Below are 14,506 nucleotides of genomic sequence, written 5' to 3'. Positions count from 1 at the left end.
TGTAAACTTGTGAGGAAGAGCTGAGCAGGTCTTGCACATGTATTTCCTGGTCTGAGAGTGACTTCCTGCTTAAACAGAAAGTAATGGATACCAGAAAAAAGGTAGAAATATATGTATGTAAAAGGAGAATGCATGTGTGTGAAAGCAAAAAATTTATTTGTAAGGAGAATGTGTGTTTTTTTTTCCAGCCGTGCATTGAGTTAGAACATATTTTAATCATGTCACAGTGCATGCTAGGAGCTCAGAAATCAGAGATTAGATGCAATTCATATGTATTGTTATCTGTGACTCAACAAGACCCACTATCCAAGAAATTGGATAAACCTACACCACATCCCTCACACACCCACAACTAACATGAAAATTACTGAGGTTTATACTCTGAAGCCAGTAAAATGATGAACACATCTCTCTTTTCCAGGAACGATTCCAGGTGAAGAATCCTCCTCACACATACATCCACAAGTTGCAGGGTTATCTTGACCCGGCTGTGACCAGGAAGGTGAGTTCAGGACTCATTCCTCAAATCCAGTGTGGAGCAGCTTGTGACTGTGTGTTAAGGCTATGACGGATGACAACTCATGAAAAATACCTGCTCATAACTCAGTTGTCATGGCTAGAGTGCTGTCCTTATAGCTGTTCACTACAACAGCTGGGTATGGAGAGAAACAGCAAGCATTCTACTTCCTGCTGGGGCAAACCTTACTTCCTGCTAGGACAAACTTGATTCCAGTGATTGAGATCAAATGGTACACCCTGCTTCACATCTGAATTCTGATATAGGGAAAGTGGCTAGCCTTAAAGGTGTAATACAGTATCATAGAGGAATCAAGTTTTCCAGAACTCAAAACTTAATACTTCCTTCAAAACATCTGTTTATTGAAACTGAGCCGTTCTGAACTTTTACAACGTCCTGACGTCAAACAGATGGTTAAAGGAACACATGATGAATTCAGTATGTACCTACAATATGTAGATGAATCCAAAATATGAACGCCAGTTCACTTTAAGTGTTTTACCATAGAAATCCCTTGCAAATTAATATCTTGTGTTTATATTCTAGGTTCTGCATGCCTGTGTATAGTATGTATCATCAGTGAGGTTAATTTTAACGTCCCACTTTTTAGTGATTAAATATTACATTAAAATACTCTGGTGTGTGCTGTATATGGATCGCAAGTGCCTAAAACATGCAGACCTTTTGTTTGTTTTAAATATCCATGGCTTGAACAGATGGAAAATTGACAGGTTTGTTTGGTAGTTCTGTAGATGTTTTGCCCTCTTGGTCTGCACATGAATCTCATGACTGAAAACTATGAATTACCCCTAAACATTAGACCAACTAAAGATTAGAGTAAAATGTTGTAGAGTCCACTAAACCTAGACTTACGTAGCCAGACTTCTAACTAGCGCCATCAAGATTGCAGTTTATTCAGGCCAAGAACTGCCCACTTAGTCATGAAGAGACTGTCTGACAAACAAGTAAAGTGACCAACCATTTGTTTGTTTGTTTGTGAATGAACATCATGATAAAATATTATGATGTCACCCCTGATGATGTCATAAAAACTTTAATCTGAAAGGAAAAGTAGAGGAACAAAAAAGAAAAATCTATGAGACAAGAAGAGATGAGAGGGAAAAGTAAGGAGAGGAGTGCCAAGGACTTGGAAGAATGGATAAGGGACCGGAAATGAATTGAAGACGGATGTGATTAAATATTAAAGTCAGATATTGTCGTGTTTATGTGATGTGGAATCTGAAGGTGTGCTTGAGCTGATCTCATGGGCGTAACACTCTGACGACTGACATCATGTCCCTAAGCTGTCAGAAAGACAGAACAAGTAAGAAATAAAACAGAGACCATGGGACGGGGGAAACTGATAGATCAAGATAAAGTATAAAGTGAAAGTGAGAAACAGACAGAGAGGGAGAGAGAGAGTTATGGCTGTACTCTCTGGCAACAGCTCTTTTCTGCAGACGTGAACAATTGTTACTTTGTGTGTGCTGAGAGTTTTACATACGGTGCATTCCACACGCGGCTCTCGGCCAATGAGATCGCAGCAGGAAGAGGGTCATTCCAGAGGGTCCTGAAGAATGTCTGTACCATTTATTCCATTCCAGGATGACCTCTCTGGAGAACAGCTTTCTTTTTTCCCATTCTCTTTCCCTCTCTCACTCTCTGCAGCTGGGAATGCTTAAAGTCGAGGTGGGAGCGTGAGCTCTGCGCACACACTGAAAACACACACTACACTCCACATGTGCCAAACACACCCACGCTGGGAACAACAGAGAACACACTCCCCTCTGTTTCTCTGTACTCACCATTTCAGTTGGTTTTATGCGTCTGTCTTGTTCACTTTGTCCCTCACTCTCCTAATTTCCATAATATCCATCCAAAATGTGAGTTTGAATTAGAATAAATGTGTAACTTATTATGTTATAGTAGAATAGTAGGCCAAAAGTGTTCAGGCTGTACTATTTCTCAAATGGATTTTTGAATTGTGATGGTTAAAATATGGTGACCATAAATCCTCCTTTTCCGGCCAGGATTTCTAAATTGTCTGGGTTTTAGCTTTGATTTCCATAAAGATGTGCTCTCTACAGTCCCCATACATTAATGTATGCATGTTATTGCATTGCTTTGACCATTCTTTGTAGATCCCACCTTCTCAATGCCATGATTGGTTGAGTATGTGCAACGCCTGCACACTATTGGTCAAACTACTTCTTAGTCATTAGCTTAAGCAAGTATGAAAACAATAGTAAAACTAAGCCAAAACCCCAACACAATTTAGAAATCCTGGCCTAGACTTGCCTGGGGAAAAGAGACATATGATGATGTCACTGACAACATTTTATTTCAGAGGCAATGCAAGTTACATTATTTTTTCTTTTATTAGAAAACCAGGAACATGCATTAAGAAAGAAAATACATGTCTCCGTCTTTCTGTCTGAAATTTCCATCCCTCCCTTTTTTCTCACTCTTTTTAACTCCCTTCGATGCAATGATTTTAGTGTCTGACATCAGTGAATCAGACTGAATATTAATACCTGGCCTGCCACTCATCATCATGGCTGCAGTCTAATTAGTGTTGCAGAACTGCAGCAGCAGTTTTGAGTTAAGATTTGGCTGCGTATCTCATTCAGCTGATGAAAGCCCTCTCCTAGGACGGCGGTTTCACATGCATTTCACCTGACACGTGATTGGGTCGGCCACAAAGCCACTGTAACCATGGCTACAGAGAACAAAACTGGGCCCACAGTTTGGACTCAACGCAATTATGAGACCGACTGGAGAAAACAACCAAATACTCCAATCACTTTGAACATTGCATTCAGTCCTTTAATTTTTTATGATGCCAGAGTTTTTAGTTGAGGGAATGTGACAATGTCTGGATCATTGTTGAATTCACCCAATTATGTTTCATTTAAGAATCACTTTGTATTTTTTTTTTAATTAATAAGTAAAACTAAATGTGTAAAATGTAGATAAAACAAAAGAAGTAAAAATAGATGTAAATTAAGCAATTGTTTACATACATAAAGGGTATGTTTGAGTTCATAATGAGCTCTTCTGATTGCAGAATTTGGCTTTACAGACATATTATAGATAATTTAGCTTTTATAGTAATTTATATGTAGTATTTATAGTTAAAAAAGCAGTTAAAAGTAAAATAATAATAATAATAACATATATAGATTAAGTTGTATGAATGTTTCAAGCTTTCAGAAAATTTGGAACATGTTTTAATATAAAATCTAAATTATATATGTATATATACACTTTTTTTCTCAGTGTAGAAGAGACATGTATGACAATACTTTCAATAAAGTCTCCAATGCTGTTTGTTTAATTCCATCATTATCTATGAGAAACAATTGCGATATTAAAATACATTTATTTGTCATTATTAATGAAAGGTTACTCCACCCCAAAATGAAAATTTTGTCATAAATCACTTACCCCCATGTCATTCCAACCTGTAAAGGCTTTGTTCATCTTTGAAACACAATTTAAGATATTTTGGATTAAAACTGGGAGGCTTGTTACTGTCCCATAGACTGGCAAGTCAATTACACTGTCAAGGTCCAGAAAAGTATGAAAGACATCGTCAGAATAGAATCTGCCATCAGTGGTTCAACCATAACGTTATGAAGCGACGAGAATACTGTTTGTAAGCGAAGAAAACAAAAATAATGACTTTATTTAGCAATTTGTCTCCTCTGTATCTCTCCGCATCACCTTAGCGCCATTTTGGAGAATATCAACTGAACGTAGGCAGCTTACACTCTTCTGTGTCAGTCGCGCCAATAAAATCATAAAAAAGTATTCTCGTCGCTTCATAAAATTCCGATTGAACCACTGATGGCAGATACACTGTTCTGACAATGTCTTTCATAATTTACTGGACGTTGTCAGTGTAATTTACTTGGCAATCAATGGGGCACTGGATTTGCCCGCGGACGAGTACCTGTAACCATTGGCCAACAGCAAATCAAAAAGGGCAGTCGATTTACCTACCTGGGAAGTGTCATTTCGGCGGACGGCGACGAGGACCACGATGTTATCTAACATATTGGAAATGCACCAATGGTCATCTGACACTTCCAACCACTTTGGTGCACGAACACCATCGCTATCGAGAATAAGGTACAGCTGCACAACTCGGGTTCTCCAGGTTCCCGCGAATGGCCTTGCTTTGGAACCCACAGCACTGAAGTAGGAAGCAAGGATGCCCCAAGATTAAATGGCGAAGGACATTTATTGAGGATCTGAGAGGTGTCAACCACTCTTGGGAGGAAGCCGCAAATGGCGCAGCCGATCGATCACAATGGAGATCGCTTGTCACCCAATGTGCTGAATGCCGTGGGAGGATCCAAGTCAATGTCAATGGGACATTCATAAACCTCACGGTTTTCATCCAAAATATCTTAAATTGTGTTCCAAAGATGAATGAAGCTTTTACAGGTTTGGATTGACATGGGGGTAAGTGATTAATGACAAAATTCTCGTTTTGGGGTGGAGTATCCCTTCAAGCCTACTAGATGAAGGCTACAGTGAAGGATGTTTCTTCTTTCTTTCCTCTGCAGAAGTTCAGGAGGAGAGTGCAGGAGTCAACAAAGGTCCTGCGGGAGCTGGAAATCTCATTACGGACCAATCACATTGGGTGAGTTCATCTGTGTGTATGCATGTTCATTAAATACTGCTCACACTGGCACACACCAAAAGCCCTCATGCAAGATGAACTGAAGCTGAAATAATGCTCTTTTGTGTGAGACGGCACAAGTAGCAGCCAAATGCTCCTGACTGGACTTGTCATATTTCTGCACAGTTGAATTGTGCTAGAATGCCAAACGAACCGGTTTTTGTTTTGGGAATCCCTACACAATCTTATCAGACCAGAGAAATGTTTTAAGGTTCTGAGATTCTGTGGGAGCTGAAAATCACACACCCAGTTGCATACTGGGAACTAGGATTGATCGAATATGGAAAGGCTGAAAACAGGAAGATGTGATATTCCAGGAGCAACCGGCACACACTCTTTCCTTGTCATCTCATAAATGAGTGTTATTATTCATTATTTCAAAGACAGTTCAGACCAGACAAACATACTTCCAAATCCCCCCCTGAGTTGCCCGACAACCTGTTCAGAGATTTAGCTGCCGTATGGTACTAAACTAGATTACATAAATATTCTAGCTAATCTAGATCAGTTAAAGCAGTATTATCGGCTCACATAGGGTTCAATGAACACAAAACAACAGAATGATACCCAGATGTGCTCCTCATTTATACATACAATGCTTCCCCCATTTGTACATTATTAAAGTTATATTTTAAGGGATAATGTAGTCATCTGGTCATTAATGCAAAATAAATTAAATTTAGAATGCAATTGAATTAAGTGTTCCAGAAACCATGTAATACAAATGTATACTGACCCAAAGATTTGCTCATATGAGACTAGTTCCATATTCCTTAGTTTCATCATAGTGCTCCTGAAACATTCAGATAAACACACTTTTCACATGTAAGTTAAACTGCTCATTAGAAAATCAAAGGAAATGGAGACATCATAACTCAACAGAATTCTAATCACAACTCTTGAGGTTTTCATGTGTTAGTCTACATTTCACTGGTGAAAAGTAAAAAAGGTGAAAACCAGCTTTTGATTATTTCTGGTATCCTTGCAGTCTTTCGTGTGTGAGTGCGGTATTCTGGGATGTCTCTGCCATGTCTTTGAAGTATCTCTCATTGCTGCTGCTCTGAGGGAGAAATCCTGCTACATGAAACCTCTGCTTTCAATCTCCGAACTGTGTTGAAGCTGTTTTTTAGCTACTGAGACGCCGTTCCGTGATACATATTTCATGTTGTCTGTCTCTGTATGGAAGTGCAGTTTGTGAACGCTGGGACTCTCTCTGTGCTCTATAGAGTCTCTTGGATTATCCAGTCTAACTACTGCATGTTTACTTGTATAATTAGTGATATAACTTTATAATGTAGTAATGATTAATCATATCAAAGTAATACAGTAGTGCATATAAACTTTTGACCGTCAGTTTCTCTCTCTCTCTGCTTAGGTGGGTGCGGGAGTTTCTGAATGAAGAGAATAAGGGTTTGGATGTGTTGGTGGAGTATCTTTCGTTTGCACAGTATGCTGTCACGTAAGTCACCCGTGATTGTACCCAACATGAACACAATGAACACAATAGCTCCTTTCACCCAGACTGCTGCAGGATATTTCTGCCGCTCTGACTACATGCCTTACTACTGCTCGTTGAGGACCTGTGTGTGTGTGTGCGTGTGTGTGTTTTAGAGAATGTGTTCACTGAGATCAGATGAAATCACTAAATCTCATTTACAACCAACAGCACTTTAATCCCGATAAGGAATGAACATGTTTAAGTGTGTTTTGGGGAAAAGACTGTTATCACACCCTGATGACTCGATACAACACACTATACACTATTGTTCAAAAGATTTTCTTTAGACGTTTTTAAAAAAAAAGTCTCATACACTCATTAATTTCTTAAATATACAAGAAAAACTGCAATATTATAAAATGTTATTCCAATTTACAAGAACCTTTTTTCTGTTTAAATGTTTTATAGCTGAATTTTCAGCATCATTACTCCATCCTTCAGTATCACATGATCCTTCAGAAATCATTTTGATTTGTTGATTTGCTGCTCAGTAAACATTTATTATTATTATTATTATTATGAAAATAGGTGTGCTACTTTATATTTTTGTGGACACTATAATACATTTTTTTCAAAATTATTTGAATAATAAATTCTATAATTTATAATCATAATAATATTTTTTTATAATTTAAATAATAATTTATACTCTTTAATTTTGCTTCTGATTAATTTATTGCTTTTAAACATTTTGAACAGTAGTGTAACTTGCCGTTTAATTGACATGATCTATGATAAACTGATAAATCTGTCATTACATTCATAACACAGAATAATATGCTGTTTTAATAGTGAATTAGGGTTAGGATTACAGATTTTTTGCAGTGCACATAAGCAAATGTCCTATGACCACAGATAAATAAAGTATATTTTAGATGGTTGTACAATAATAATAACAACACAACACTAATAATAATAATAATAACACAATATTGTCTTTGTGGTAAGTTTGCCCATATCCTGAGCTCCTGCTGTTGTGTGTTTGACAGGTATGACGGCGACAGTTCTGAGAACAGCACAGAAAACTCAGTGGATAAACCCAAACCATGGAATCGATCGATTGAAGATCTTCATGGAGGAAACAGCCTCTCATCAGCTGTCACAGGCAACAGCATCTCCAGAGCCAGCAGACATTCAACCATAAGGTGTGAACACAAACTGATGTTTTATTATTATTATCATAGCATACAAGACACCAATAGTATCTGATAGTTTTAATTTGAAGGCGATATGGTTTGTCCGACTGCAGAGAGTGTGTACTGCCTTCAAGTGTTTTCTGAAAGGCTCTTTTGTATAGTCATGAGGCCTGTATGATTTAAATGGCTTAGGAAATAGTGCACCATGTCAGAACACAGTTGACCTGTGTCTGTCTGTCTGGCCGCTGACTCACAAAACTGCTTTAAATGGCTTTATTCTGATGAAGAATGGACAACTGACACATCAGCATCATATGAGTATTAATACAGGAACTGAAATGGATGACGGGACAGAAGTAGATCTATTTGAATGGGTTTAATATATTTAGCCCCCTGTCACTTGAACTAGATTAAGGTCTAACCCTTATGCAGCAGTTAGAGAATTAATTCTGACATCACAGTGGCTTGGTGTCAGTGGTCAGTATTCGTATTATGCTACATTTTTGAGTAGGTGGCACCTTTAAACGAATTTTATGAGATAAGGGAAGTCCACACCACAGCTTCAACAATCAGTGTTATTCATTTATTTAAGTCTGATGTAGTATTATTCTTATATTTGACCTTTTGGTTTTCATTTTCGTTAGTTAAGTAGTTGTTTGTATGTGTTTTTGTCTTCTTTTTTTTAAGTGCACCTATTATGCCATTTTGAATATTGCCTTTCATGCAAGGCAAGGCGAGGCAAGTTTATTTATATAGCATTTTTCGTACACGATGGTAATTTATAATTAAACAATGGCTTTACATAAAATAAAGTAAAATAATCACGAAGAAAAATAATAACAAAAATAAAACTTTGGAACAATTTTACATTTTAAAACTTTGGAAGTGATATAAAAATTGACTTATTTAAAATGAATTTAAAAATAGATAATGATTTTACATAAAATACAGTGCAATCGGTTCGGACATCGCACAGTGCTCATTCAATAAATGCACAGCTAAACAGATGAGTTTTAAGTCTAGATTTAAATGTGACTAGAGTTTTAGCACATCTGATCTCTTCTGGAAGCTGATTCCAGCTGCGGGCGACATAGTAACTAAAGGAGGACTCCCCTTGTTTTGTGTGAACCCTTGGTATTTCTAACTGACTCGATCCTAGTGATCTGAGTGCTCTGTTAGGTTTATATTCAGTGAGCATATCTTAAATATATTTCAGTCCTAGGTCATTTAGTGACTTATATACGAGTAAAAGTACTTTAAAATCATTCCTAAATGTAACTGGGAGCCAGTGTAAGGACCTGAGGACTGGTGTGATATGCTCAGATGTTCTGGTTCTAGTCAGGATCCTGGCAGCAGCGTTCTGGATGAGCTGCAGCTGTCTAATGGTCTTTTTGGGAAGAGCCCATTACAATAGTCCACCCTGCTGGTGATAAAGGCATGAACAAGTTTCTCCAAGTCTTGACTGGAAACAAAACATCTACGCATGCAGTATGCAATGTAGCTGTATATTAATACAACAATCTGCAAAGTTGTAGAGCCAAAAGTTAACGATAAAAAAAGTTATTATCTCTTAAAAGAATTGACTATGAATTGAATCCCACTTCCATCACATCTCACTACATGTTACAGAGTAACACATCTGGATAATGCCCATCTGTGTTCTCCGCTGGCCGGCCACGTATAACTTGACCCTGCCCTCAAACACTGTAGCTTGTTCGTGTGGTTAACATCAGGTCGAGAAGATGCTATGAGAGTACATTTGTATTATTTTCACTTCGGAGTGAAGAGGCTGCAAAGAATCAGTTGTTTCCTTTGTACTGTATTTTATTTTTGACTGTACCACATACTTGTTTGTGTTCCTGTGTGTTCCTTCACTGACGACTGCTTCTCTAATCTCGGGGAGTAATGACCAATCACAACAGACTGGGCCATCTGACCAATCAGAGGAGACCAGGCTCACGGAGAGGAGGTTTTTTAATTATTTTAGTACACTGTTAAACAAAATGGAAATAATAAACGTTTCCTTGGCAACTAACTGAAATAAAATATATACTTAAAAAAATGTTTTTTACAGACTATAGAAGTTAATTTTTATTTTATTTGAAGTAACCTCTTTTCAGTTGTTTAAGTTTTAGTTTTATTTAACTTTAACCCTAATAACAGTAACAATGTAGAGAAACTATTGTTGGAATTATTTTCAGGTTTACTTATTTATTTACTTTTTTGGTTTTTGATAACAGAGACGTCCAAATCAATCCATGTAACTTTAAAAAGTGCACATAGTTATATTAATCTTTCTTGGTCTGAATGGGCATTTCTGAAAATAAAATACAGCGTTATTAATTCGTTGTATCTTCAAGTGAATTAAACACACTTTGGTTTGATCGCTGTGCTAGAACTGTGACCTGTGTCGCAGGTTCTGTTAAACGTATCTGTGTAATTAATGCGTTTGTCAGTCTGTCTGCTGTTTCCTGTTGTGTGTTCCCATCTGCAGCACAGGGCATGCTCTTTTTGTCCTTCAGATAGTGTCCTCTCCTCTCCGTTCCTCTAACGTGCTGCATTATGGAGGTTAGAATAGCAGTGAGTTCAGTTGTTAAGTATCTTGCTGTGTACCCTCAGATGTAGCTTGCCCTCATGTCTTTTGTCAAGCATATCACTCATCTTACTTGTTTATTCAGATCATTCTGCTGTTTAGTGGATTTATGAATTCATGAATTGCGATTGTACTGTAAAGTTTCTGCCCACATGCAGTAGTTTTGTTCCTGTGCTTTCCCTCGACTCTTAGTCATTTCTAGGCTTCAATTGTGTGCTGTATTAAATTTTTTCAATAATAATTCTCCGATTTCCCAAAACGACCTCCTGAAGAACACAGACTCATCCAAAATGCCCAAAATGCTCAGAGAAACAAGGGTATGTCTGCTGCGCTTACTGTTAAGGTTTAGCTCAATTTTTTGCATATTCCTATAGAATTCTGTAGACATGAAATAAAACAATATAATATAATATCACTTCATGGCACTTATAAGATGATGAACACCATGTATTAATGGATTATACTGCACTTCCCAGACTTAAGTTAGTAAAAAAACTCTCAAATCTTGACCAAGTTTATTCCAATTATTATCTTACTGCATCTTATGAGTTGTTAGGAGAGTTTGTTCATGGGTGAGTTAACTTATTTACATCTCAAACAATGCAATATGGCTTTGTTGATATGACAATGAAACAGACAGAGTCCACTTATAAATCTAATGACCACATTATTAAGCTTTTTGTGTTGTATTTTTACTTATTTGATGTGAATCGATGCGATTCACTGAATATTACATGTATTTTAAGCCCCAAATAACAAACGCAGGACCTTAAAAGCTCCAATAACATTTGTTCAGATTAATTATTATCATTCTTTGTTCAACACAACTTCACATTTTATGTAATTATCTCATTTCTAAACCCCAAATATTTGAAATATTACATCTATATGTGTATGTTCATGTATTTTTTCATAATTATTTTTTTAACTGACATGCAAAACAAAATTACTTTCTGTTCTCGTAGCTTGAAGCATCAACTTTTGCAACTTCGCAGAGGGACGTGTTTAAGCATGTGTGCTTGTGAAATCACCTGTCAGACACGAGTCAGGAATACTGTGTTCTGGATGAGCACGGTCACACATCCGGATATACAGCATGACAAAGACATTACACACATGCGATTCAGGACACTCTGCAATGGCTTCTGGCTCTTTGTGATGTTCTGGACTAAAGAGATCGGAAGTCACAAGTCTGGTGTAATAACATTCACACCTAATCATTCCCACTCATGTCAGAGTTGAAAGACAAACCACATCACAGTAATGACGCAGGCAGCTGTGGAATTCTCCTAGTTATCAGTGCAGGCTAGGGGTGAGTAATATTGACAAAAAATGATATCTCAATATTTTCTGGGATTTTGATAATTGAGTAATATTTCACTAAATGTGTTTTTATGCTTGGTATCTTTAAGCCCGTCATGGACATGCGACACCCAAAGCTTATCATATTCTTCATATTTTGTTTGGTGATCAATGCACAGTAGTGACAGCAATTCACTTTTTCATTAAGGTCAATATTAGACAGCTTAAATTGATTTCCAGAGGAATTTTTACCTTTTTAGGGACATTTTTTTATTTTCGAACCGTATTAGATTTATGCATCATATTTAATGGCAAATTCTTACATTCACTCAATAAATTCAATTAAAATAAGACAGCTGTTACCATTCAAAGGAAATCATTATGCACTGCATAAGCAATATTTAGATGTATTTGCACTGCAATTACAATTGCGTGAATAATTATAAAATAGTGTTTTAAAAATAAAAATGTAAAGATAGGAATATGAAATGATTTAATGAAATGGTATTTTAAATATGAAAGTAAAACCACCGGCAGGTGGCAGTTCAGTGTATTAACCAGTGAGTCTTTGAGTCATTCATTCAGCTGATTTGTTCAAATGGCTTATTGATTCAGGAATGCATCTTCATGAATGGAACAATGAATGATTGATTCTTTCAAAACTGCAAATTAATTCAGAAACAAAACACCTCTGCTGACGCACAACAGCTCTGATAACTTTGAAATAATTTTCATTTTGGTCAAATAGAGCAAAACACAGATTAACTCACAATATTAGCTTCTTGTTTGTTGAACTGTTGTATAAGATCATGTGTGCAAGCATGCTGATATACAGAAAAAAACAGCAGACTTGATTGTGTTTGCAGTATTGCTCAACTATATCAGACATTATGTGATATATGAAGAATATCATTAGATGGTATACTGTGTTATATGAACTGCATCAGGCTCCATCACCCAGTGAAAGTGAATGTGGTTTTTGTTTAATTTTAGCAAAGTGAATGACATAGGCTACTTGATTCTTCCACACTGTTAAAAACAGTCATGATACTGAATTACCATAGACGATGCACACCTTTAGTGCAGATATGTGTGTGTTCATGTTCCTGGATGAGTTCCCCCAGGCACTGCTGCTGAAATATTGCATTATGTGTGTTTGTGTTCTGTGTGTGTGTATTTTCAGGAAATCACGCCCAGCTCGTCTTGTGACAGTCTTAAAGAGAACTGTGTTCCCTTTGTGTTAGTTTGTGTGTGTTAACATTTTCTATTCTCTTTGTGAGCCTGTTATTTTTCTCTCTTTTTTTTTTTTTTTTTTTGGTCTTGTGTGTTTGTATGTCCTTGCCGATCGGTAAGAGTGTGTATCTGTTTTATACCTGTTTGTGTGTGTGTGTGTGTGTTCTTTGTGTGCATCTGTTGCTGTGCGTCTCTGTTCTCACACATAAAATCCTTTGGCTTGGGCCCGAAGGCTGGCATGCATGTCAATGCTGCTGCTGTTGTATTGTGGAGGTGAAGTGAGCACTTTAATTGCTCTTAGACAATGCAAATCCTCACACATCACACACAGCAGATGCTGCTGACAGACCTAAACACAGCACTCACAGCGTTTAAAGAAACGGGTTCAGTGTGAGATATTGAATATTCCTGTGGTCCTGATCCCTCTGCCTTGATTCAGTCCTGTGAATCTACATCAGGATATGTCTCTAGACTTGTGTTTACAAGAAGATGATGCATATTCCCCATGCTTATAATCATTTTAAACATCTTAATAAATAGTTATTCCTTTAAAATGATAGTTTTGCTTTTAAAAGAAAGAACTACCTTTCAAATGTTTGGGGTCAGTTCGAATTTTTTGACTTTTATTCAACAGGTATGCATGAAATTGACAGAAAAAACATTTGTAATTTCTATTTTCATGTAAATGCTGTTCTTTTAAACTTTCAGTTAATCAAAGAATCCTGGGGGTAAAAAGTATCATGTTTACACAAATAAATAAATAAATAGAGGCATAATTGTTTTTAACAATGACACTAAAGACTGGAATAAAGGCTGCTGAATATTTATCCTTGACTTCACAGCTAAAAAAAAAGAATAAAATAGAAAAATAAAACAAGTATTTGAAATTGTAATCAAATTTGAGTTCTATTTTTACTGTATTTTTATCAAATAAATGCATCCTTGGTGAATATAAGACACTTCTTTTAAAACCATTAAAAAATCTTACAGATCGCAGTCTTTAGTTATAACACCATCCTCATGTTGTTCCAAACCCTTACAACTTTATTTCTTCTGTGGAAAACAGAACAAGATATTTGGCAGAATGTCCAAGCTGCTCTTTTCCATGCAGTGCAAGTGAATGTGAACAGCTCAGGCATTCTGCTAAGCATCTCCTGTGTTCCAAAGAAGACCAAAGTCAAATGAGTTTGGAACAACACGAGGGTGCATGAATGATGACAGTATTTTCATATGTTGGATGAACTATTGATTTCATCGGTTAGTAAACTTCCGTTGTTGTTTTGCTCTCAGGTCTAATACATTACCCATCCGGAGGACATTGAAGAATTCCAGATTAGTATGTAAGAAAGACGACGTTCATGTGTGCATCATGTGCCTACGAGCCATCATGAACTACCAGGTAAACACTCACAGACCACTGAATCTACGTTAGCTTCTCATAGACTTATCAGTCCTCCAGATCACACAACACTATTCAGAATAAAAAAAAGTGTTTTGTTGTTGTTGTTGTTTTGAGAAATTAGTGTGAAAAAACAAT

The 14,506-nt window shown here is 36.8% G+C and overlaps 1 protein-coding gene across 4 annotated transcripts in view; it reads left to right on the top strand.

The window, feature by feature from the left end:
- LOC132152626 (formin-like protein 2) overlaps window positions 1–14,506 on the top strand; it is a 70,669-nt gene that overhangs the window by 36,110 nt on the left and 20,053 nt on the right. For all 4 annotated transcript variants that reach the window (XM_059561389.1, XM_059561391.1, XM_059561392.1 and 1 more), the window contains exons 3-7: window positions 422–502; window positions 5,092–5,168; window positions 6,583–6,666; window positions 7,695–7,850; window positions 14,260–14,368. In XM_059561389.1, coding sequence (XP_059417372.1) covers window positions 422–502; window positions 5,092–5,168; window positions 6,583–6,666; window positions 7,695–7,850; window positions 14,260–14,368 — 507 coding nt within the window. The remainder of the gene's footprint in view (window positions 1–421; window positions 503–5,091; window positions 5,169–6,582; window positions 6,667–7,694; window positions 7,851–14,259; window positions 14,369–14,506) is intronic.

Source organism: Carassius carassius, chromosome 11, assembly GCF_963082965.1.
Source record: "Carassius carassius chromosome 11, fCarCar2.1, whole genome shotgun sequence".
In the NCBI taxonomy this organism is placed as follows: Eukaryota; Metazoa; Chordata; class Actinopteri; order Cypriniformes; family Cyprinidae; genus Carassius; species Carassius carassius.
This window is presented reverse-complemented; position numbering and strand designations above follow the sequence as displayed.